Genomic DNA, 26,941 nt, shown 5'->3' with positions numbered 1-26,941 from the left:
TATATGTTTACGTGTTTTTTTCTGGTGATAAATTATCGTATATTGTAATCCCCAAGTCCTTTTCTTCTTTGGCTTTCTGGATTTCCACTCCTCCCATAGTGCCTGTCTTCTTTTACTTTACCTAGTTCCCATCACTTTGCTTTTTTTTTGCATAAAATTCCATTTCCCAATTCTTGCTCCACTCATGTATCTTATTCGTCTTTACGTAGGTAACACTTCACAAACCATATCATTTTCCACTCATTTCAGCAACTTTGCCTCACCTGCAAATAAATTTATGAAACTGTCAACCCCATCTACCATATCATTAATATATACTATGAACATTACTGGAGCCAGGACTGTTCATTGTGAACTCCACTTATAACTCTACACCATTTTGATCTCTTCACCCTTTATCACTTTTCTCATTTCTCTATTCTTTTAGAAGTCCGCTATCCAATCCAGTACTTTGCCCTGTAAACTCCCTATTTTTTTTATTTTTTTCATAAGTCTCTGATGGAGGACTTTATCAAATGCCTTTTATAGGTTTAAGTAGACACAATCATGCCCATCCTTCCCTCTTTATTTTATCAATTGCTCTACTGTACGTATAGAAACTCCATAAGACTGTGACACAAGATCTTCCGTTTCTGAAACCAAATTGTTGTCCAGTCAGTACATGACTCTTCTAGATATTCCATCCACCTTTCTTTAACAGTCCTTTCAGCGCTAGTGTGTGTGTGTGTGTGTGTGTGTGTGTGTGTGTGTGTGGGGTTTATTTTCCTTCTTGATTTTTTTTATACAAGAGAGGAGACTGGTCAAGGTAACGAAAAATGAAAAAAAAAAAAGGCCCACTGGATTGCCAGTTCCCTTAAGATTATCAATAGTTATCCAAAATACAGGGACAAATGTCTTAAAATCTCCTTCTTAAAAGAAGTAGAGTCGTAGGATAATGGAAATACAGAAGCAGGCAGGGAGTTCCAGAGTCTAACAGAGGAAGGTATAAATGACTGAGAGTACTGGTTAACTCTTGATTAGAGAGTTGGACAGAATAGGGATGAGAAGAAGAAGAAAGGCTTGTATAGCAAGGCCGCAGGAGGAGGAGGAGGCATGCAGTTAGCAAGATCAATAGAGCAGTTAGCATGAAAATCGCGATAAAAGATAGCAAGAGATGCAACATTCCGGCTGTGAGTAAGACGCTGAAGACAGTCAGTCAGAGGAGGAGAGTTGATGAGACGCAAAAGCTTTTGATTCCATCCTATCTAACAAAACTCCGGTGAGTGGAATCCCCAAACATGCGAAGAGTGCTCCATACAAGGACGGATAAGGCCTTTGTACAGAGTGTTAACCGTTGGAGGGGTGAGAAAAAGTAGCGGAGACGTCTCAGAATGATAACTTATGTTGACTTTTGTCCTCTTTGCAGTACGGGCGGGCAGTGTCATTTTTTTAGTGGGCGTGGGATCGCTGGTGTGCTGGAAGCTGTGGGAACACTGGCGAAGCGGTGCCGGCACCCCAAGTGTAGCGCCTCCCACGCCCCCAACCTCGCCCGCGCAACGACGACCCAGAGGCCTCCTTGCTTCCTTATTGGAGGAAGACCTCGTGCAGGATTCTGACGAAATCGACGATGAGGACCCCGCTTTTATCCATGTGAGTATATCTGGACAGGGTAAGGGGACATATATGGGCAATATGGGAAGGAGTGCTTCAAATTTTCTTACCAGTCAATGCTACAACTGGTTCGCGGTGGTAATGAATGTTTGTTTGTTGAAGATAGATGGAATGTAGTGGGGTCATCTCTGACTTCATTGTCCCAATTCATTCTCTTTTTATAAGGTGTTAATGATGTGGTCGCGTGCTTGTGAAATTAGGCTGAGCCCATCCCTGTGATAAACAAGTGATAACACGAACAATCATATATATGTAGATATTGAAACAGCTCACATAGCAGGGGAAAAAATCAACTACTCATCGTTTTGTACCGCAGGAAACTAACAGCACAGAGGCAACTTTTTTTTTTTTTTTTTTTTTTTGAGAAAGACGTGTGCCTTCACAACACCTGAAGATTATCAAACCTGTCGGATATAAATGTCAGAATGAAGTATTTGAAATATGGCATCCACACAGTAAGAAGAAATAAAGAAGATATCATGTTTTTGGATCGTCCTTGTGTGTAAGGTCAAATGATCCTGCAGTTGCTATAGACAATTTATGACCCTTCCCCAAATAAAAAGAGATTTATTTGTCATTTTCTTTAGGTATGATAGCATAGCTGTGAACACACAGATGCTATGTTTGATGATGATCTTTAACTTTTATTATTTATTTTCTAAATTCATTTACTGTTATCACACGGGTATTACACGGGCACTTTTTTCCTGCGACATCGTGTCAACGAGATATCGCAGAAGAACTGTGATTTCGCACAACGTGGCATCCACAGAAACTATCGAAAATTCTCGCGGATTCCCTGCGATTAGGATAAAATTGTTGAGTCTGTAGTGAATATACTGTATCAAATATAATATTATAGTATATTATTTTTTTAATTATTGTTAGGTATCATTACTTAATTATGAAAATTTTATCCCTTCATCTTATATAGTACATATTTAACTGGTAAATATGAGCATGAAACATTGATTTGATTTCGTGGCTTGTTAACATTCTGATGTGGCCCATCGCGGCAGTACCGCCTCGAATCAAGCCAAGAGATCATCATCTGCTGCATTACCACCCATTATGATTCCACTTACATGGGGAAGACAGGTGGAACACACACTGATTGACTTGGTTCTGGACCAGCCATCACTGTGGAAAACCTCACATCCCAATTGTACTTTCTTCTCATCTAGCTAACCACTTTCGCATCCACATTTTCCTCCTCCTCAGCTGCTGTACTCATTCTTCTTCTTGAAAAGCAAATACACAGACTCCCACTGCTAAAATAGCTCAGTTAAGAGCATTCAGTGCGTGGTGATTTTGCTTCTTCTGCTGTGTTTGTTTTGTTGTCCCATTGCCACGCGTGGAGTTATTGTTATCATTCTTAAGATGCCGTGCTATTATTTCCCACAACATCTCGTCGAACATGCGCATGACGTGATTTCGCAGGAAAAGAGCGACCGTGTGTTAAGGGCTATAATACTACAAGCACGGTCTATTTACTACAAGGTCTTCCAGACACTGGGCTAATTTTGGTTTCGAATGAGCATCTACGTCATTTGAACCGCGGTGGATGCCACACCCACGATGGAGCCATCACTACATGATTACTGTCTGGCCCTCACGGAAGAGGAACAAATCACGCGTCCCTCACTGCCCATTGTCCCTTCCTATCCTTCCCCATCCCAGTCCAAGATCCTTACCAACCTCCCAATCTCTCTTCACCTTGAAGGCGAACTATTTAAATTTGAAACCTAGATTTATACCGAAAGTCATAATTGCAGTGGGATCATAAAATTCACAATGACAATGAACACGCTATATATATATATATATATATATATATATATATATATATATATATATATATATATATATATATATATATATATATATATATATATATATATATATATATATATATATATACTGGGCCAGGAATTATTGCATGAAAAGCATGTGTTAAGTTGGGTTCACACTTTTTTTTTTTTTTATGTAGGAGGGAGGGCCAGACAAGAGCTAAAAAAAAAAAAAAATGTGCTGGTTCTCTAAATTTCTAAAAGAAGAAAAAGCGTTAGCCAAAATTAGGCAGGAAATGTCTTAATACTTCCCTCTTAAAAGAAGACAAGTCGTAGGAAGATAAAACTACAGAAGCAGGTAGGGAGTTTCAGAGTTTACCAGTGTACGATATGAATGATTGAGAGTACTAGTAACTCTTGCATTAGGGAGTTGGACAGAATAGGGATGAGAGGAAAAAGAAAGCCTTGTGCAGCGAGGGCGCAGGAGGAAGGGAGGCATGCAGTTAGCAAGATCAGTAGAACAGTTAGCATAAAAATAGCGATACAAGATACAAAGAGATGCAGCATTTCGGCAGTGAGAAATAGGTTGAAGACAGTCAGTCAGAGCAGGGGAGTTCATGAGACGAAAAGCTTTTGATTCCATCCTATATAGTAAAACTGTGTGAGTGCAACCACCCAAAACATGCAAAGAATACTCCATACAGGGGCGGATAAGGCCTTTGTACAAAGTAAGCAGTTAGAGGGCGAGAAAAACTGGCGGAGACGCCTCAGAACGCCTAACTTCATAGAAGCTGTTTTAGCAAGAGATGAGATGTGAAGTTTCCAGTTAAGATTATGAGCAAAGGACAGACCGAGGATATTCAGTGTGGAAGAGGGAAACAGTTGAGTGTCATTGAAGAAGAAGGGATAGGTGTCTGGAAGGTTGTGTCGAGTTGATAGATGGAGGAACTGAGTTTTTGAGGCATTGAAAATTACTAGATTTCCTCTGTCCCTATCTGAAATAATAGAAAGATCAGAAATTAGGCGTTCTGTGGCGTCCCTGCGTGATCTGTTGACTTCCTGAATGGTTGGTCGTCTCTGAAAGGACGCGGAAAGATGTAGGGTGGTATCATCAATGTAGGAGTGGATAAGGCAAGAAGATAATAGAAAGAGAGTGGGTGACAGGACAGAACCCTGAGAAATACCACTATTTATAGATTTAGAAGAACAGTGGCCGTCTACCACAGTAGCAACAGAATGGTCAGAGAGGAAACTTGAGATAGAGTTGCAGAGAGGACAGAAACCATAGGAGGGCAGTTTGGAAATCAAAGCTGTGTGCCAGACTCTATCAAAAGCTTTTGATATGTCTAATACGACAGCAAAAAAGTTTCACCAAAATCTCTAAAAGAGAATGACCAAGACTCAGTAAAGAAAGTCAGAAGATCACCAGTAGAGCGACCTTGACAGATGCCATACTGGCGACAAGATTGAGGATTGTGAGATGACAGATGTTTAAGAATCTTACTGTTCAGGATAGATTCAAAAACTTATGACAAGCAAGAGATTAAAGCTATAGGATGGTAGTTTGAGGGATTAAAACGGTCACCCTTTTTAGGAACAGGCTTCCAACAAGAAGGAAAGGTAGAAGATGATAGACAAAGTTGAAAGAGTTTGGCCAGGCAAGGTGAAAACACGGAAGCACAGTTTCTGAGAACAATAGGAGGGACCCCATCAGGTCCATAAGCCTTCCGAGGGTTTAGGCCAGCGAGGGCATGGAAGACATCATTACGAAGAATTTTAATTGAAGATATGAAATAGTCAGAGGGAGGAGAGGGAGAGACAAGCCCAGAATCATCCAAGATGGAATTGTTAGCAAAGGTTTGAGAGAAGAGTTCAGCTTCAGCGACAGAAGAGATGGCAGTAGTGCCATCAGGATGAAATAAAGGAGGGAAAGATGAAGAAGTGAAGTTATTGGAGATTTTTGGCTATATACCAGAAGTGTTGAGGAGAGTTTGAGTTTCAAAGATTTTGACATTTTCTGTTTATGAAGGAGTGTTTGGCAAGTTAAAGAACAGACTTACCATGATTCCAGGCATGAGATTCAGGAGATGGAAGGCTCAAGAACCTTTTGTGGGCAACCTCTTTATCATGTACAGCACGAGAACAGGCTGTGTTAACCCAAGGTTTAAAAGCTTTAGGTTGAGAAAAAGAATGAGGAATGTACGCCTCCATGCCAGACACTATCACTCTGTTATGCGTTCAGCACAAAGAGTTGGGTTTCTGATACGGAAGCAGTGACCATTCTAGGGAAAATCAGCATAATACCTCCTCAGATCCCCCCCAACTGGTACAGGCAAAATGCCAGAGGCACCTTTACTTTGGGGATCCTGAGGAGGGATTGGAGAAATAGAACAAGATACAGAAATGAGACTGTGATCGGAGGAGCCCAACGGAGATGATAGGGTAACAGCATAAGCAGAAAGATTAGAGGTGAGGAAGAGATCAAGAATGTTGGGGTACGTATCTCCAAGACGGTCAAGAATACGAGTAGGATGTTGCACCAGTTGCTCTATGTCATGGAGAATAGCAAAGTTGAAGGCTAGTTTACCAGGATGGTCAGTGAAGGGAGAGGAAGCCAAAGCTGGTGGTGAACATTGAAATCTCCAAGAATGGAAATCTCATCGAATGGGTAGAGGGACAGAATGTGCTCCACTTTAGAAGTTAAATAATCAAAGAATTTACTATAGTCAGAGGATTTAGGGAAGAGATAGACAGCACAGATGAATTAAGTTAGAGAATGACTAATGAGCTGAAGCCAATGGTGAAAAACTCGGAAGATTCGAGAGCGTGGTATGAGAGCAAGTTAAGTCGTTGTGCACATTGACACAACATCCAGTTTTGGAACGAAAATGAGAATAGAGAAAGAGAGAAGCAACAGAGAAGGTAGTTACCTCAGACAACTGTGTTTCGGTGAGGAAAAGATGAGGTTTAGAAAAGAAGAGGTGTTGTTCCACAGATTGAAAACTAGATCTAAGACCGCTAATGTTGCTGAAGTTAATGTAGAAAAAGTTGAGGGAGGTGTCAAGACTTTTGGGGTCGTTATCAAGAGATGAGTCTGACCTGGGAACATTTCTGGTCCCCTCCCCAGGAGGGAAGTCAGAGGCTGGGTTTGGAGTCGCCATTTTTTTTTTATTTTGAATTTCAAGGGAAGGATGTTTGTGTGATAAGTGCATGTAGTTTTGTGTGAAGAAGGAGAGTTGTCTCTAGAGGGCAGGCTGTGACTGTCCCCTTTTGTTGTGAGAAACAAAGGGAAACGTTCAACGAGATCACGACTAGCTCTAATGGAGGTTCACAGCAGCCTCTTAATTAGTGCTATTAGACCTTGCTGGTAGTAAATTATCGTTTCGGTAGGTGTCTACTACCTCCTCCAGATGAGGAGGTGCCATTTTGCGACTGAAATTTTACGTCGTTAGATTTTCCGACTCATCCCTTCTAGTCGGAAAGTGTCACACATAGCGACTAGAAAGTATCGACTAGTTAGAACCTTGACGGAAAGAGAATGTAAACAAACAGCTAATTGCCAAGATGTCTTCTTCCAGCTGAAGCTGTGGTTGCTCAGTCTTCTTTTGGCGTACCGGAAGGGTCCACTGAAAAGAAAATACCTGTGGATGTATCCTTGGCTAAGCAAAAGGAAAGAAAGAAGTGTCTACCACATTCTAAATTAGCCTACATTTCTCATAAAAAATTGTTAATCATAAGAAGAGTAGGCTATGCACAATTGCAATTAATTACATCCTAACAAGTCTTCAATCCTCACCTCCAACAACATCCTGCATTGAGAGAAACAGTTTTTTGTAGAGTGGCAGCTATTTCGTGGAACGATGATTTATGCAAGCTTTTTTTTTTTCTTTTTACTCTATAACTCGGTTTATGGACGAGCCGAGTGTGAACCAACTCCAGCGTGCCAAGTCGAACGCACTGGTGATAGGTCGAGCGTCAAAACGATGGTACGATTTAGGGAATTTTTCCTAAACAGAGCAGTGTTCACATGCGGGGAAAAAAATTCCCTAGACAACATAATTGAAGCTGAGAGAGAGAGAGAGAGAGAGAGAGAGAGAGAGAGAGAGAGAGAGATTGATTGTTTATATGGAAAATCAATTGGTATAATTCTAAATAAAATTGAGACAAGAAATAAAGATATACGATATGTAAAAGGAAAAATAGATGGATGGAAGTTGAAACTATCATTAGTATATTCCAGTGTAAATGACAAGGAATGAAATAAGGAAAGGAAAGAAACTGAAAAATTACTCAACGTATGACAACAAAGAATCCCTAATAATTGCTGGCGACTCAATGGACATGTAGGATTCTAAGTTGTAAAGTAGTTGAAAAGTCTAACTTGCAAAACATTAATTTGCGACAGAAAGGGCATAGCCTATTATACCATCAGTTAATGGGCATAAATTGTAGGTAGATAGTTGAAAAAAAATCATAACTTGAAAAATATTAATTTACGATGAAAATGGCATAACCTATTATACCATCAATTAGGGGCCATCAATCTGGGTAATTTTTTGGAGGAAAAAGATTGGTAGCGCTGACGCTCGAGTTGGTATGACACTCGAGTGGTATATGACGCTCCAGTTGGTATGACCTATAATTTATTTCTGGGGTCCCAGAGGTGATCTTTTTCCCTCACCAACTCTAACATCATCTTCTCTAGCATTTTCGATGATTATTTCGTGACGTTACAACATAAATAAAGTCGCAAATCAACTAACAAGACCACCATGTTGGTCTTATTTTGCGACTAGTTTCTCCAGTCGCTAGGCACCGATTTTGAGTCGGAAACTCAACCAACGTAAAATTTCTGTCGCAAATTAGCATGTGTGAAACTCACCTTTACTGTACAAATCTGCAGATCATCATATACGCTACATTTTTTTTTTTTTTTTTTTTTTTTTATCTTACAGTATGCTTAATTACTGTAGGCCTACTTGTACGATAATCATCGTACATCAGTGAACGTTCTACAGCAATCTGAGGACCGTGGCCCGCTCAACTTGTAGTTGTAGCGGTTTGACCAACTATAGGAGTGATAACATATCTGTGCGAACAGTCACTGGCTAATTCGGAGACTCAGCTTGAGTATAAGCTGATGGAGCACAACGCAACCCTGGGACCCAGGAACACTAACACACACTTATTACTGATGCGTTACATTTATTTCCACAGATCACTTACACACAAAGGGGGCTGATATGTCACGGCACCCCGACAGCCCACATCAAATTACACAATATGCCGTTAGCCTAACAACCTATTTGGTATCACCCAACCTGATGCACCACTCCCTTCACAACACTACCTCCCAAGGAGGGTCAAATTGACCTCAACAATGAGTGAAACCCCTATCCAAACACCTAGCTTATAGAGTATAGACCATAGGCTTGGCACTATAAGTTATCTCCCCGCATGTTTTGCTCTCTGGTGAAAAACAAAACATGTTATTGCATTTCTGCCATTTCACTAGGGTCCTACAATCAGTTTTACACTAACAATTCTTAATAATGCACAAATGTTTCTAACGTACGATACCTGATAAGAGGACAGATTCTGGCCTGGATAAGACTAGAATATAAATGGGGCTGGTATGGAAGGCAGCTAGGTAATGGCAGACCTGTGTTCAGATCCTTCAATTTCAAGTAGGAACGAGGCTGCCATGTAGTGGCGATTCACTAAAGGCACGTGCTGGAGATAGATATTGAATCCAAGGGTGGTTCAAAACGCTCCATGTAGCCTTCACTATTTTTCAGATCGTTAGAAGCTGACGTCAGAGATACGCGATTCTGATTGGCGTTGTTTGAAAGACCTTGTAATAGCTAGACCGTGACTTCAAGCTTCTATGCGGCTCAAACTTTAAATCGCATAATTGCTAACTCACAGAGCACTACACTGTCTTGTGGTGTTATTAATGATGAAACAGGACATCTTCATCATAATGTTACGTCCTCAACCGTGGCCACCGCAACAATAACTTGATACCGGTAACCGTTCAGAAGTTAGACTAATAAAAGAACAAAGGTCATTACATCGTTTCTAACGCACATAGGCTGTGGTGCAAAATGTTTCTTTAAATAGATAAATGATTTAATAACAACGATAATGCAGCTGGTTAAAGACAGAGTAGATTTGCCACTACCTATGATATTGAGGAGCCGAGGTGTGTGACTATAGTGAGTGTGAGTGTGACTTATAAAAGTCTTATTTACAGCTGCTGCTTGACCTGTCGCGGGAATACGTGCGGCGAGTGGTGCTGGTCAGTACCATTGTCCTCTTCCTCTTTTGTACATATAACTATCTAACTCTAACTCCGTGTGACTTCCTGCCTTGTCCCTGCATGGCGGGGCTCCGAGTAGTTTAAGTAGGTCACATACGGCATGGGGTTTACATGGCTAGTTTGTGCTTCAGTCATGACCCTTGGCGGACCATGACAGACGCAGGAGAGGCTGCAACAGAAACATTGAAAATGTGTGACTATTAGTTGTAGTGGTGAAAATTGCTTTTGTCTGAAGAAGAAATAATAAGTGTGTGTGTGTGTGTGTGTGTGTGTTTACCTAGTTGTTTCTCTAGTTGTATACTACTACTACTACTACTACAACTACTACTACTACTAATAATAATAATGGTAGTAATAATAATAACTACTACTACTACTACTACTACTACTACTACTACTACTACTACTACTACTACTACTCTGTTACTACTACTACTAGTACTACTACTACTACTACTACTACTACTTCTACTACTACTACAGCTTTTAGTTGTAGTAGTACTACTGCTGCTACTGCTGCTATTGTTGGTGTTTCTATTACTACTGTTACTACTACTACTACTTTTACTACTTCTAATAATAATAACAATATTACTCTCATAATCGTCATATTTACTACTACTACTACTACTACTACTACTACTACTACTACTACTACTACTACTACCACCTCTCTCTCTCTCTCTCTCTCTCTCTCTCTCTCTCTCTCTCTCTCTTGGGAATTTTTCATTTTAGAACCCATAATAATAATAATAATAATAATGATACTACTACTACTACTACTACTACTACTACTACTACTACTACTATACTACTACTACTACTACTACTACTACTACTACTACTACTAGTAATAATGATACTACTACTACTACTACAACTACTACTACTAGTAATAATAATGATACTACTACTACTACTACTACTAGTAATAATGATACTACTACTACTACTACTACTACTACTACTACTACTATCTCTCTCTCTCTCTCTCTCTCTCTCTCTCTCTCTGAGAATTTTTCTTTTAGAACCCATAATAATAATAGTAATAATGATAATAATAATAATAATAATAATAATAATAATAATAATAATAATAATAATAATAATGATATTACTACTACTACTGCTGCTACTACTACTACTACTACTACTACTACTACTACTACTACTACTACTAATAATAATAATAATAATAATAATAATAATAATAATAATAATAATAATAATAATAATAATATTGATAATAATATTTATAATCATTATCATATTTGCCATTATTATTATTATTATCATTACTATCATTGTTATTATTATTATTGTTTTTATCGTTATCATCATTGTCTTTATTATATTATTAATGTTCTACTACTACTACTACTAGTATATATATATATATATATATATATATATATATATATATATATATATATATATATATATATATATATATATATATATATATATATATATATATATATATATATATATATATATATATATATATATATATATATATATATATATATACATATACAGTATATGTATGCACATATGCAAGTGGTACAGTGTGAGCGGGAAGTGCAAATGGGAAGTACGAGTGAAGAGTGCAAGCTTGAGCGCAAGTGCAGGTCAGAGTGAAGAGCTTGAGTGCGAGCGGAGAGTGCTTGTGCAAGCGAAAATGCTAGTGCAAGCGGAGAGTGCAAGTGAGAGCAGAGAGTAGAAGTGTGAGTGGAGAGTGGAAACTTGAGCAGAAGTGAAAGTGCAAACGGAGAGCTCGAACGCCAGCATTTCGGAAACTCCCTAAAATATGAGTGGATGAGCGATAGCGGAAGGGTCTAGCCTGAAAGAGCAGAGGTGCGTGAGCAGAACTTAATTTTGAGAGCACCCACCCGTCTATGATATATATACATCCCAAACCTCATTTTTAATGTTTGGACTTGAAGCTTCTCCCTGATGAACCACACTATGAATTCTACTTTGCTTTTTAAACTTTTCAAACCAGCCTTGGGTAACCTTAAACACATCAGTCTTGGAACTTGTATCTAGACTTCCCATGAGCAACACATCAGTCTTGGAACTTGTATTTAGATTTCCCATGAGCAACACATCAGTCTTGGAACTTGTATCTAGATTTCCCATGAGCAAATCTTGATGCAAATGCCTCTATTTCTCACAAATTATATTCTCAAAAATACTGTTGCTGGCCAACTGCTTTCTGTTTATCCAAATGAGTAACTGCTTTTCAACCTCTAATATCTGTGGTCTTTGTTTGGTGATCATAGTCACTCCTTTGGCACCCTTAACTTCTTTCATTGTGTCCTTGCTCTTGATATTGGTACTTTGCTAAGCCATGCTAAACAGTCAGATTCAAAATATGAGCACTATTCTATTCAAAATATGAACACTATCCAACATGTACATGTTGGATCTGAGAGTGGTAAGGAACATTGAAGACTGTAGGGAATTGCAGAAAGATATTAACAAGATCTGGAAGTGGAGCCACGAGATGAAATTAGAATTTTGTACCAGGAAATGGCATGTAATGGAAATGGGTAAAAGTAATGGAAGACCTGCATGGGAATACAAAATGGGAGAAGACATTATAATGAAAAGTAGTGAAGAGACAGACATGGGAGTGATTATACAAGACACCCTGACTCCAGAAAGACACATAAATAGGTTATTTGCTTCAACATACAGGACACTAACTAATATCAGGATGGCATTTCATGAAATGGACAAGAGTATGATGAAAAAAATCATAACCACTGTGATAAGACCTAGACTAGAATATGCAGCAGCAAAACATCAAGAGAATAGAAAGAATCTAAATGACCGCTACAAAGAGCAGAGATGGATGGGTGGACACTGTATACCCAGACATAAAAAAGGCTTTTGATAAAGTTCCTCATAGTAGACTACTTTGGAAGTTAGAGAACATAGGAGGACTGAGAGGAATTATGTTAGATTGGATGAGAGATTACTTGAAGGACAGAGAGATGAGAACTGTTATCAGAGATACATACTCATCTTGGAGTAAAGTAACAATTGGAGTGCCACAAGGGTCAATGTTACCTCCCCATTATGTTCCAGGTACAGTATATGTAAACGAAATACAGAATGGACTGACCAGTTATATTTGCTGATGATGCAAAATTGCTAAGAGTCATCAAGAAACAAGATGACTGTTTGCTGCTGCAGGAAGATATAAACAAAATTTATGAGTGGAGTAAAAGTGGAAGTTAGAATTCAATGTCAAGAAATGTCATGTAATGGAATTAGGAAAGAGTAAGAGAAGACCAGTATGGAACTATTTGATGGGAGAGTAATAAATAATGAAGACTGGAGAGGAAAAAAGATCTGGGAGTGGTTATACAAAAAATTCTGAATCCTGACAAACACATAAGATATTTGGATCATTGTATAATGATAAAATGCTGACTAATAGTAGAGTGGCATTTCAGTACTTGGACCAAGATATGATGAAAAGAATTATCACAAGCATGATACGTTCAAAACTGGAATATGCAACAGTGGTGTGGCCTCCGAGCTTGAAAAAGGACATAAGAAGATTAGAACTAATCCAGAAAATAGCAACAAAGATGGTGCCGGAACTTAATGACCTAACATATGAAGAAAGGTTGAAGGAAATGGGACTGGCGACGCTACAAGATAGAAGAGAAAGAGGAGACCTAATAACATTGTGTAAAATAGTAAATAGCATTGAAAAGATAGACAAGGAAGACATGGTGCTGCTGACAGAATGATATAGAAGGACAATAGGACATGTAAAGAAGATTAGGAAGAGGTAGTGTGTGAAGGATATGGGAAAATACAATTTTCCAATAGAACGGTAGAAAAGTGGAATACATTGAGTGATTAAGTTGTTAGAGCACATAATGCGCATAGTTTTAAAGAAAATCAGATATATGTAGATATGAAGACAGGACACTAGTAGCCCCACTTGATCCCTGTACAACACAACTAGGTAAATTTTTTTGTTTTTTTTTTCTATGGCCTATAGTGCCTGTAGGCATATTTAAAGAGTATACGTATGTTGGAAGTGCTGTTCAGCTTCCACCCATTAGTGGCGCAGGCAATTTTATTTATAGTCCTACCCACATTAGGGCCTATATCACTACCCAAGCATATCTCTGGTGTAACCACCTATAACTTGGGTATCATGGTGACATGTAGTTAACTTTAAACCACCCAACAAATGGCATAGCTTCAAAGCGATACAATCACAAAATGGAGAACTAACTAAAGGGAGGACTTCTGAAATGGATGGCTGACTTTCTAAAAGACAGAGAAATGAGAACAATTATAAGATAAAAAATTGACCTGGAAAAAAGTCTTAAGTGTAGTTCCACAGGGGGTTGGTATTAGCACCAGTAATGTTTGCGGTATATATGAACGATGTACCAGAAAATATAGACAGTTACATCAGTCTGTTTGCAGATGTTAAATTAATGAGGAGAGTGAATAGAAAAGAAGATTGTGAGGCAGTACAACAAGACTTGAGTAAAATATCAGAATGGTCACTCATATGGCAAAAGGAACTTAATACAAAAAAGTGCAGCATATTAGAATTTAGAATGAGCAAAAGAAGGCTGAAGGGAGTTTACTCAATGGGGAATGAAGAAGTTAAGAAGAAGTCTGAAAAAAAACACCTAGGAGTAACCATTGTGGATAACTTGTCACAAGAAAAGCACATAGATAAAATTACAGGAAATGCCTTTGAACTTTTGAGAAATATAAAGGTGGCATCCACTTACATAGACAAAGATATGATAAAGAAAACTGTTAATGACTTTAATATGCCTAAAATTAGAATATGCAGCAACAGTATGGTCACTGAACAAAAAGGAACACATAAAGAAACTAAAGAGAATACAGATGGCAGCAACAAAGCTTTTCCTAAGTTTAAGCGAACGGTCATAGGAAGAAAGGGTATGAATACTAGGTCTTACAAGCTTAGAACAGAGAAAGGAAAGAGGAGATCTGATAGCAGTGTACAGAACAATGAATGGACTGGAAAAATTAGATAGAGAAGACTTACTAATCTGGGACACCAGTGACACAACAGGACATAGAAAGAAATTAAGAAAGGACAACTGCAGGAGAGATACCAAGAAGTTCAGCTTTTCACAAAGATGTGTAGAGGTGTGGAACAGTTTAGATAAGAGTTGTTAAAGCAAGGAAAATAAATAAGTTCAAAGAAATGTTGGATTTGCATAGATATGGAGACAGGACAGCACAAGTATATCTCTTTATCCTGTATGTTAGAACTAGATAAATACAACTCGGTAAATACACACACACTCACACTCACACTGCCTTTACTTCAGTTTCATAATGGCAGTTGAAGTTGAAGATTGTTATGTTCATATATATGGGTGTATCTTTGCTTAACATGTATGTTTGTTAACTCTTATGTTTGATTGTTTATGTATTGTTATTTACTGGAGCACAGTAAAGAAAAAATTCTGTAAAATTTTTTGTTTTATTTGTACCAAAACAAAGTGCTGTATAATTTACATATAATTTAAGAGTTACCAAAATTCATATTATTTGAGGTTAATTTTTGTATATTCAGTTTCTCCTGATATACCACATGAATTTCAGTGTTCTTTTTTTTCATCTTTGCGTTTAACATCAGTGGTGACTCCCCTCAGTTGGTTTGCTATATTGAGGATTTACTCTACTGGTATATATATATATATATATATATATATATATATATATATATATATATATATATATATATATATATATATATATGAAGAAGAAGAGGTTGTTGATTTGTACAAAAAACAACTAACATCATAGATCTAACCTAGCCCTATAAAAAATATATTAATAACACACACACACACACACACACACATACACATTTATGGAGGACTGAAAGGAAAAGTGTTAAAGTGGATGGAAAACTACTTGAGATGGAGGGAGATGAGAACGGTAATAAGGGATGCAAAGTCGGACTGGTTGGTGGTGGAGAGTGGAGTCCCACAAGGCTCAGTGCTGGCACCAATACTTTTCCTTGTATATATTAATGACATGCCAGAGGGAGTAAACAGTTATATTAATTTGTTTGCGGATGATGCGAAGTTGTGTAGGTGTGTGAAGAGTGAAGAAGATTGTGAAATTTTACAGGCAGACCTGGATAAGATTTGGGAGTGGAGCAAGAGGTGGCAAATGGAATTTAATCTGAGCAAAAGTCATGTGATGGAGATGGGGAAGAGTGGAAGACGGCCAAGAGGGTCATATAAGATGGTTGAAGAAGTAGTGTTGAAAAAGGTGGAAAAGGAAAAGGATTTGGGAGTGATAATACAAGACCATGGGCAGTTTGAGGCTCATATTGATAAGATGTTTGGAGAAACGTATAATTTGATAAAAATATTGGATTAGCCTTCCATTATATGGATAAAGATATGATGAAGAAATTAATTAGTACGGTAATTAGACCAAGATTGGAATATGCTGGAGTGGTTTGGTCCCCTTATAAAAGAAGCATATAAGGAAGTTGGAGAGATTGCAGAGAATGGCAACAAAAATGGTTCCGGAATTGGCAGAAATGACCTATGAGGAGAGATTAAAAGAAATTAATTTGCTTACCTTGGAACAAAGAAGAGAAAGAGGAGATTTAATACAGGTTTATAAACTGTTGAACGGACTGGATGAAGTGGATAATGAGCAAATGATGTTGAGAGAGGAAAACTTAAATAGAACTACAAGATCGCATAGTAAAAAGATAGCCAAGGGAATATGCTTGAAGGATGTGAAGAAATATAGTTTCCCACAAAGATGTGTGGAGGTGTGGAATGGTTTGAGTGAGGAGGTGGTGTCAGCGAGGAGTGTGCATAGTTTTAAAGGAAAGTTGGATGTGTGTAGATATGGAGACGGGGCCACACGAGTATGATACCCAGGCCCTGTAAAATTACAACTAGGTGAATACAACTAGGTGAATACATATGCACACACAGAAGTCCATATTTCAACCATGTATAACTATTACAGGGGAAGTATTTTGGGCCGGACAGTCCGTGTGCAGAGGCTCCACTGGAAGACTGCTCCCCAATCACACCCATCACAGACTTCAGTGAGGCGAGCACCAGTGAGGCACGCTGCCAACATTACCTTGCTGATGCCAGTGCCTCCCTGTCTGCTAATGATGGGGTGAGCTTTATGTTGGGATAGTGGTGTTTATGACATTTACATAGTGTGATCATGCTGTGTAATGGTTTAGTGGTCTTTGATTGGTTGAAATAAGTATGTAGTAACTTTTAAAAACACTATCTTGGAATTCTTTTTTATTCAGAACCTATTGTTTCATGTTTAAGGATTATGTATGGAGTAAACATTGAATAAAGTGAGTGAGGAATGAGAAAATATGAAGAACCGGTATTAGGAAAGAATTAACTGATCGCATAGAGTTGGGAGTGTTACCTTGGCTGGTTGGAAGAAGAGCAATTAATCAAAACAATTAGATGTGTGGCAAGTGAAAAGCCAAAATGAAAATCATAAATGGGATAGATGAAGACTGTGAAGAAAGCTAGATGCAACAGGAATGTGGATCAGCATGATAGGGATGTATGGAGGATAGGCATGAGTGCTCGAATGGTGACTGCCTTGGAGTACTGGGATGTGTGAGGAAAGGGATAGGTCGCTTACTAGGTGAAACTGTACTATTAAATTTTAATTGATGAACATGATAATTAAAGCAAAATAGTGAATAATAAAAAAAATGTAAATCTATCATGTCCAGTAACTTATGGGAACTGTTCTTCAATTAATCAAGAATGAAAAAGGAACATGATTTGTAACAGACTAAATTATCAAAACATTCCATGTATTCATTGTCTTATTATAAATGTATCTAATGAACATGACTATTTCACTGCTTTATGAATCTCATAGAATAAAAATAAGAATGTCATTGTCACAATACAATCATGTACTGTTATCTTGAAGTTAAAGGGATGCTCATTGTGTTAATAGATAATCATTGAATTACAAGATGATCTCAAGACAAGAGACAGACAGTGGATAGTTGATATGCTAGTGTGTGTGTGTGTGTGTGTGTGTGTGTGTGTGTGTGTAATTCACCTCGGTCGCCTGCTGGTCACCCAGCCAGTCTTCCCCATTACGGAGTGAGCTCAGAGCTCATAGACCGATCTTCGGGTAGGACTGAGACCACATCAACACACAACACACACCGGGAAAGCAAGGCCGCAACCCCTCGAGTTACATCCTGTACCTATTTACTGCTAGGTGAACAGGGGCCACACATTAAGAGGCTTGCCCGTTTGCCTCGCCGCTTACCGGGACTCGAACCCGGCCCTCTCGATTGTGAGTCGAGTGTGCAAACCATTAGGTGTGTGTGTGTGTGTGTGTGTGTGTGTGTGTGTGTGTGTGTGTGTGTGTGTGTGTCGAGGTGGAGGAAGTATTTACACTGAAACGTAGCAGTTAGTTAGCCAAGCCATTGTAAATAAAAGAAGTTTATCTATAAGAAGGATTTATTATAGTCCAATGCAACAAACTTTATTTTTTACTGATGATGTTACTCTTTTTAGTAAAACAGATTTGTTAAATGTTATTTTTTGTGCTCATGTTTCTCTATTACTGTATTATACCATTAACAAGTGTACAGAGCTTCTTGAGATGTATAGTGCATATCATTGTCCTCTCTTATACTTATCAGTAAGATTGCATACCATGATACCACAGAAAAATTCATTCTATATCATAGAAAAAAACGTTCTGGCATCTTTTTATTTTGCAATCCATACTTTACTAAAAGTTATTAATATGCTACAAAAGTGTTATTAGAGAGTATTCCTGGTTGGATGTATTGCAGGCACAGTCTTCAAGTGAGAACAGCCTTCCCACTGATGGCGAATCTGATGCCGAACTGTTTCCTGGCACCAAGAGATTGGTCAAGAGAAAGCATCGTGCCTCGGAGCTGCAGAGGAATCAGGTGACTGAGAGGAATGAGACTAACTGAAGGGACTTGTGAAAATCATGTGCCTTTCTTTTGGTTTTAGGCCTGTTTCACATTATGCCACTTGTGATCACCATTGTTATCATCATATGAAATGGTCAAGTAACTGTAAGCAAAAGGGAATCATCAGTGAAAGTTATCTTCCTGTCCCACTATGGTAGCCTCAAATGAAAGGCTCCATTATAAACTATGAGAAGTAACTAGTAGTAGTTACTAGTGATAGTCACCAGTTGAGCTATGTGAAAGGAAAGGAGACTTAAGCCATGAACTCTTTGAATGAATGTTACGTACATCACTCTGTTATAACACATTTCACTAATGCCCACCTCACATGTTATTGAACATGGACTCTGAATATGTAGTCATTACAGTATAAGACTTTTTTTATGTGCATAGTGACTTTAGTGTTAAATATGACATAATATTTCCTACTTTTTAATTATTTTGTTCTACTTTGGTTGATCTACAGGCCAATCACAGACAGTGCTCGCCCAAACCTCGTTCTCGCCATAACTCTGTAAACAATCGCAGGCACAAGGGTGAGGCCAGGTGAGTACAGTTGTGTCTTGGGTTGCAGATTAATTAGTTCCATAATGTAGCTTGTATCCTTTTAAGATATTTTAAGATATCTTCACTGTACACTCGACCCTCGAAACAACGGACCTTTCATCAACAGATTTCAGAAACTACGGACAAATTCTGGAGTCTGGTTTAATCTACGGATGAATATTAAAATGCGCGCGATTGTCCGTTCCCGGCAAATTATTGTCTGGTAGGTGGCAGATCGGTCGCGTCATCAGGTGTTGGCCGCCTTATTTAATCTTCAGTCCGTGCGTTTTCAACCAACAGCGAACTTTGTCCAGTGCTTACCACGGCTTTTTTATGCATTTGTATCCTTCCCACGAGTGCTTAACCTATCCAAGATGCCTCCTAAACCTAGTAAACCAGTGAAGCATAATCGAAAGGCTCTTCCAGTGGCTGCTAAGCTTGAACTAATATGAAAATTAGAACATTTTACGTATTTTACGTATATTTTATACAGTTTTTTACGTACTTTTTGCAAAGAACAGATTTTTGCAATCTACGGACAGGGTCGTGCATGCATTTGTCTGTTATTTTGAGGGTCAAGACGTGTACTTAGTTTATCTAGTTGTATTTTACAGGGTTTGAGCGGAGCTCATAGTGACCTGTCTCCATATTACTTTTATCCAACTTTTCCTTAGATTTGTGCACACTTCCTGCTACTACAATCTCTTCAGTCAATCCATTCCAGATGTCCACCATCCAATGTGGAAAAATAAACTTTTCAATGTCCCTCAAACACTGATTTTTCATGATTTTGTGGGAGTGTCCTCATGTTCACCTATCTCCATCCTCCATCAGTGATACCAGGTCTTGTCTATCTTTCTTTTCCATACAGTTTACTAACTTATGCATCATTATTAGATCTCCTCTTTCCCACCTATCCTTCAAAGTTGGTAATTCCATTTCCTTCAATCTTTCATCATAGGGAAGATCCTTTATTTCTGGCACCATCTTTGTAGCGGTCCTTTGGATTCTTTCTAGTTTCCTGATGTCCTTCTGTCAGTATGGTGACCATACCAGTGCTGCATATTTTAGTCTAGATTTTATCATAGTGATTATGATCTTTTCATCATACTCTTATCCATGTAATTGAACACCATCCTGCTATTTGTTAGCCTCCTGTATGTTGAAGCGAATAACCCATTTATGTGTCTTTCTGGAGTCAGGATGTCTTGTATAATCACTCCCAGGTCTTTCTCTTCACTTCTTTTCATTATAATCTCTTCTCCCATTTTATATTCCCATGTAGGTCTTCTATTACGTTTACCGATTTCATTAGATGGCATTTCCTGGTATTAAATAAAAATTTCCAATTCTGGCTCCATTGCCAGATTTTGTCAATATCTTTCTGCAATTCCATACAGTTCTTGATGTTCCTTATTACTCTAAAAATTTTATGTAGCTACTCAAACCCTCTTGTATATTGTTAATATATGTTTTGTTTCATTCATTGTTCCTTTGCCTTAGCAACCACCTATTCTCTTGGTCCTTCCAATGCCGCTTCATAACTTTTGCAGTTTTCCTTATGGGCATCGCTTTCCTTTTTTATTCCTTCCAGTGTTACTATTTTTTCTTTGTTCACCATCATTGCATCCTCCAATCTACTACATTTCGCTTTCAGCCCTCAATTTTCTTTGAACAGGTGATCTTGTTTCTCCAGTATTCTGGCTAGCATTTCCCTAAGACACCTAACTTCTTCTTCTATTGCTATTATTATTTTCATGTTGGTCTTTTCCTCTCTAAAGCCTGAGAACTTCCTTGCACCACGAAACTCTCCCAGTTGCCTCAGCTCCAGCAGTCTCAATTATCCTGCTAGCCTCGCTTCTGGCTCTCGCACCATTGTTTTTGTTTACACTATCAGGTGTACCGTCCACACTAGTATCGTCTTCCATTGTTTGTTTATACTGTTTCACCACAGTAATATATCACAATTTTGGAGACAGGAAACTAAAATTAGCACCCTCTTCCCCAGTGATACTGTGTGTGTGTGTGTGTGTGTGTGTGTGTGTGTGTGTGTGTGTGTATTTACCTAGTTGTATTGTACAGGGTTCTAGCAAGGCTCATAGTGTCCTGTCTCCATATATCCATTTATCTAATTTTTCTTTAAAGTTATGCACACTATGTGCTGCAACAATTCCATTGTCCAATGCATTCCATTTTTCCACCGTTTGTGTGGAAAACTGTATTTTCCAACATCCTTCACACTGCCTCATCCTGATCTTCTTTTCATGTCCTCTTGTCCTTCCATCCTCTTCCGCCAATATCACCAGGTCTTCCTTGTCTATCTTTTCAATATCATTTACTGTCTTATACATTGTTATTAGGTTCCCGCGTTCTCTTCTATCTTGTAAGGTTGGCAGTCCCATTTCTTTCAGTCTTTCTTCATATGTGAGTTCCTTTAATTCTGGCACCATCTTTGTAGCAATCTTCTGTATCCTTTCCAATTTTTTTATATCCTTTTTAGAGCTGGGAGACCACACCACTGCTGCATATTCCAGCCTTGGGCGTATCCTGCTTGTGATGATTTTTTTCATCATATCTTTATCCATGTAATGAAATGCCACTCCTATATTAGTCAACATCCTATATGATAGTCCAAATATCTTGTTTATGTGTTTATCAGGGCTCAGATTTTCTTGTATGATCACTCCAAGATCTTTTGCCTCTTTAGTCTTCGTTATTTGCTCCTCTCCCATCAGATAGTTCCATACTGCTGTTCTCTTACTCTTTCCTAGTTCTATAATGTGACATTTCTTGGCATTAAACTCCAATTTCCACTTCTTGCTCCATTCATAGATCTTGTTTAAATCTTTCTGTAGCAGTAGACTGTCCTCTCTGGTTTTGATAACTTTTAGCAACTTTGCATCATCAGCGAATAAATTCATATAGCTATTCACCCCAATGTGAATGTCGTTTACATAAACTTGAAACATAATGGGGGCTAACACTGACCCTTGTGGCACCCTGCTAGTTACTTTACTCCAAGATGAGTATGTATCTCTGATCACAGTTCTCATTTATCTATCCTTCAAATAATCTCTTGTCCATTCGAGCAAGGTTCCACGCATTCCTCCCATGTTCTCTAATTTCCAAAGAAGTCTTCCGTGAGGGACTTTATCAAATGCCTTTTTAATGTCCAGGTATACTGTGTCAACCCATCCATCTCTGTTTTCAAGTCTTGCAATAACCCTGGAGTAGAAGCTTAATAAGTTTGATACATATGACCACCCTGTCCTGAACCCAAATTGTCTGTTTGATATGACTTGCTCCTCTTCTAGAAATTTAACTCATTTTTCTTTGATAATTATTTCACATAACTTCCCTACAACACTTGTAAGTGACACTGGTCTGTAGTTTAGTGGTTCAGTTGCCTTTCCTCCTTTAAATATCGGTACTACATTGGGTCTCTTCCACTCGTGGAACTTTCCCTTCATTTATTGAACTTTTAATTATTTCCCAATTGGCTCCAGTAATTGCTCTTTACATTCTTTTAACACCCACCTGATACACCATCTGGCCCCATTGCTTTTCTGACTTCCAACTTGTCCAGTAATCTTCCAATATCCTCCTTATGAAGTGCAATTTCCTATAATCCTTGGCAACCTTGTGAAGTCATCTTCTTCCGTGAATACCGTTTTGAAGCTCTCATTCATTATTTCACACATTTCTTTCTCTGTTTGATACGTCTTTCCTTCTTTAATAATTTTTTCAATTGTTTTCTTATTCTTTGTTTTGCCATTTATAAACTTGTAGAAAAGTTTTGGTTCATCCTTGCTTTTATCTACTATATCGTTCTCAAACTTTCTTTCTTCTTCTCTCCTTACTCTAATATATTAATTTCTAGTATCTTTTTACTGCCAACTATTATAGTCATTTCCCTGCTGTGTGTGTGTGTGTGTGTGTGTGTGTGTGTGTGTGTGTGTATTTACCTAGTTGTATTTTACCTAGTTGTAGTTTTACAGGGCCTGGGCTTTATGCTCGTGTGGCCCCATCTCCATATCTACACTTATCCAATCTTACTTTAAAAGTGTGGACACTCATTGCAGACACTACTTCTTCATTCAAACTGTTCCACGCCTCAATACATCTTTGCGGGAAACTATATATTTTAATATCTCTTACACATCTTCCTTCCTCAGCTTCTTACTATGCGATCTTGTGCTTCGACTGGCATAGTCTTTTCTCAGGATCAGATACTCATTGTCCACTTGGTCCATTCTGTTTATCAATTTATAAACTTGTATGAGATCCCCTCTCTCCCTTCTCTGCTCCAATGTTGGAAGATCCAAAGCCTTTAGTCTCTCTTATGTCATCCCTTCAAGTTCTGGGACCATTCTTGTAGCCATTTTTTTGTAGTCTCTCCAGCTTTCTTATGTGTTTCTTTTTGTGAGGGGTCCACACTACTCCTGCATATTCCAATCTGGGTCTTATTATAATACTTATCAGTTTCTTCATCATTTCTTTGTCCATGTAGTGAAATGTTTTTCCAATATTCCTTAACAAATTGTATGTCTCTCTGAAAATTCTATCAATATGGCTTGCCAGTTGATTATTTTCTTCCATCGTCACTCCCAAATCCTTTTCCTTTTTTACTTTCTCCAGTTCTACTCCATCTCTCATCTTATAGATTCCCACTGGTCGTCTTTCACTCTTTCCCATTTCCATGACATGGCTTTTGTCCACATTGAATTCCATCTCCCACTTTTTACTCCATTCCCAGATCTTATTTAGGTCTTCTTGCAGTATTTCACAATCTTCTTTTTGCTTTACAACTTTGCACAGTTTCCCATTGTCTGCAAACAGATTTATGTATTTACCTAGTTGTAAATAACAAGGTTTGAGTGAGACTCATAGTGACCTGTCTCCATATCTACATTTATCCAACTTTTCCTTGAATTTGTGCATACTTTCTGCTGTTACAATCTCTTTGCTCAATCCATTCCAGATGTCCACCATCCTATGTGGAAACTGAACTTCATAATGTTCCTCTGACACTAACCTTTTGTGATCTTGGAATGTCCTCTTGTTTGTCTATCTCCATCCTCCATCAGGTGATAGTGACAAGTCACTATGAGCTCCACTCGAACCCTGTAATATACAACTAGGTAAATACACACACAGACCGTTTGAGACAGAGGCAAAAACAAAAGCTCTGGTGTAGGTTACACTGTGTGTGTGTGTGTGTATTTACCTAGTTGTATTGTACAGGGTTTGAGTGGGGCTCATAGTTTCCTGTCTCCATTTTCTTTAAAGTTATGCACATTATGTGCTATAACAATTTCATTACTCAATGCATTCCACTTTTCCACCATTCTATGTGGAAACTGTATTTTCCAATGTCTTTCACACACTGCCTCATCCTAATCATCTTTACATGTCCTCTTGTCCTTCTGTCTTCTTCTGTCACCAGCACCAGGTCTTCTTTGTCTATCTTTTCGATGCCATTGACTATCTTGTACATTGTTATTAGGTCTCCTTGTTCCCTTCTATCTTGTAAGGTTGGCAATCCAATTTCCTTCAGCCTTTTTTCATATGTTAGGTACTTTAGTTGTGTGTATTTACCTAGTTGTATTTACCTAGTTGTAGTTTTACAGGGCCTGGGCTTTATGCTCGTGTGGCCGCGTCTCCATATCTACACTTATCCAATTTCTCTTTAAAACTATGCACACTCGTTGCTGACACCACTTCCTCACTCAAACTGTTCCAAGTCTCAACACATCTTTGCGGGAAACTATATTTTTTAACATCTCTCAGACATCTTCCCTTCTTCAGTTTCTTACTATGCGATCTTGTGCTTCTAATGTCATATTCTTCTCTCAGGATTAGTTTCTCATTATCCACTTGATTCATTCCATCAATCAATTTATAAATTTGTATCATATCCCCTCTCTCTCTTCTCTGTTCCAGGGTTGGTAGATCCATAGCTTTTAGTCTCTCCTCATATGTCATCCCTTTAAATTCTGGAACCATTCTTGTAGCCATTTTTTGTAGTCTCTCCAATTTCTTTATGTGTTTCTTTTATGGGGCGCCCACACAACTCCTGCATATTTCAATCTAGATCTTATTTTAGTACTTATGAATTTCTTCATCATTTCTATGTCCATGTAGTAAAATGCTAATCCAATATTCCTTAGCAAATTATATGTCTCTCTGAAAATTCTATCAATATGGCTTACTGGTTGATTGTTTTCTACCATTTTCACTCCCAAGTCCTTTTCCTTTTTTACTTTTTCTAGTTCTACTCCATCTCCCATCTTATAGATTCCCACTGGTCGTCTTTCACTTTTTCCCATTTCCATGATATAGCTTTTGTCCACATTGAATTCCATCTCCCATTTTTTACTCCATTTCCAAATCTTATTTAAGTCTTTCTGCAGTATTTCACAATCCTCTTTTTGTTTTATAACTTTGCACAGTGTGTGTGTGTATTTACCTATTTGTATTTACCTATTTGTGTATTACAGGGCCTGAGCTAAGCTCTCTGTGTCCTGTCTCCTTGTCCATTCCTGTCATATCTCTCATCTGATTGACACACTGCTCAGTTTATTCCACTTATCAATGCTACAATGCAGGAAACTGTATTTTCTCACGTCATTTAGACAGATGTCTTTTATTAGCTTTTTTCCATGTCCTCGGACCTGATTACTTGTGGTCACCTTTATCAACTCTCTGTTCAGTATGTCAATCTTGTTCACCAATTTATACATAGTTATCACATCTCCTCTTGTTCTTCTCTCTTCTAATGTGGTCAGCCCCAGCTTCCTCAGTCTTTCCTCATAGTCTAACTCCCTGAGTCCTGGTACCATCCTTGTTGCCAGCCTCTGTACCCTTTCTACCTTCTTCACATTTTTCTTCAGACACAAGCTGCATATTCTAACTGGGGTCTCATTAAGGTACATAATATCTTCTTCATCATTCCTTCATCTAGGTAGTGGAATGCAAGGCCAATATTTTGAAGCATGTTATATGTTTTCCAAAAAATCTTGTTAATGTGTTTCTCCGGTGACAAAGTGTTTTGCACGGTTACTCCTAAGTCTTTCTCCTCATTGGTCTCTTTAATTTTCTCATCACCCAGCCTGTAATCCCTGTTTGGTCTGTATCTACTTCTTCCCATTTTCATAACATGGCTCTTGTTTATATTAAATTCCATCTGCCACTCTTTACTCCACTCATATATTTTGTCAAGATCTTCCTGTAACTTGTTACAATCTTCCACATTCTTTACTCTCCTCATAATTTTAGTATCGTCCAAAACATGTTCATGTAACTGTCAATTCCTACTGGCATATCATTAACATAAATCAAAAACATGATGGGACCAAGCACTGACCCTTGTGGAACTCCACTGGTTACCTTCTTCCACTCGGACCTCCTTCCTCTCACCACTGTTCTCATTTCTCTTCCCATTAAGTAATTTTCCATCCATTTTGCTAGTTTATCATTTACTCCTCCAATCTTCTTTAGTTTCCACATCAGTCTATTGTGTGGTAATTTATCAAAGGCCTTTCTCAAGTCCAGGTAAATAGCATCCACCCATCCCTCTCTATGTTGTAGTATGTCAGTCACTCTTGAATAAAAACA

General features: G+C 38.2%; 1 protein-coding gene across 12 annotated transcripts in view; it reads left to right on the top strand.

Moving 5' to 3' along the window:
• The window catches only part of LOC123509836, a 194,048-nt gene that overhangs the window by 79,116 nt on the left and 87,991 nt on the right, over positions 1-26,941 (top strand). For 10 of the 12 annotated variants that reach the window (XM_045264407.1, XM_045264400.1, XM_045264408.1 and 7 more), the window contains 5 exons: positions 1,406-1,629; positions 9,697-9,741; positions 16,792-16,950; positions 18,632-18,751; positions 19,245-19,324. In XM_045264407.1, the coding sequence (XP_045120342.1) occupies positions 1,406-1,629; positions 9,697-9,741; positions 16,792-16,950; positions 18,632-18,751; positions 19,245-19,324 (628 nt within the window). The remainder of the gene's footprint in view (positions 1-1,405; positions 1,630-9,696; positions 9,742-16,791; positions 16,951-18,631; positions 18,752-19,244; positions 19,325-26,941) is intronic. The other 2 variants (XM_045264411.1, XM_045264405.1) reach the window with 1 other exon arrangement.

This window comes from Portunus trituberculatus, chromosome 27 (assembly GCF_017591435.1).
Source record: "Portunus trituberculatus isolate SZX2019 chromosome 27, ASM1759143v1, whole genome shotgun sequence".
Taxonomy (NCBI): Eukaryota; Metazoa; Arthropoda; class Malacostraca; order Decapoda; family Portunidae; genus Portunus; species Portunus trituberculatus.
This window is presented reverse-complemented; position numbering and strand designations above follow the sequence as displayed.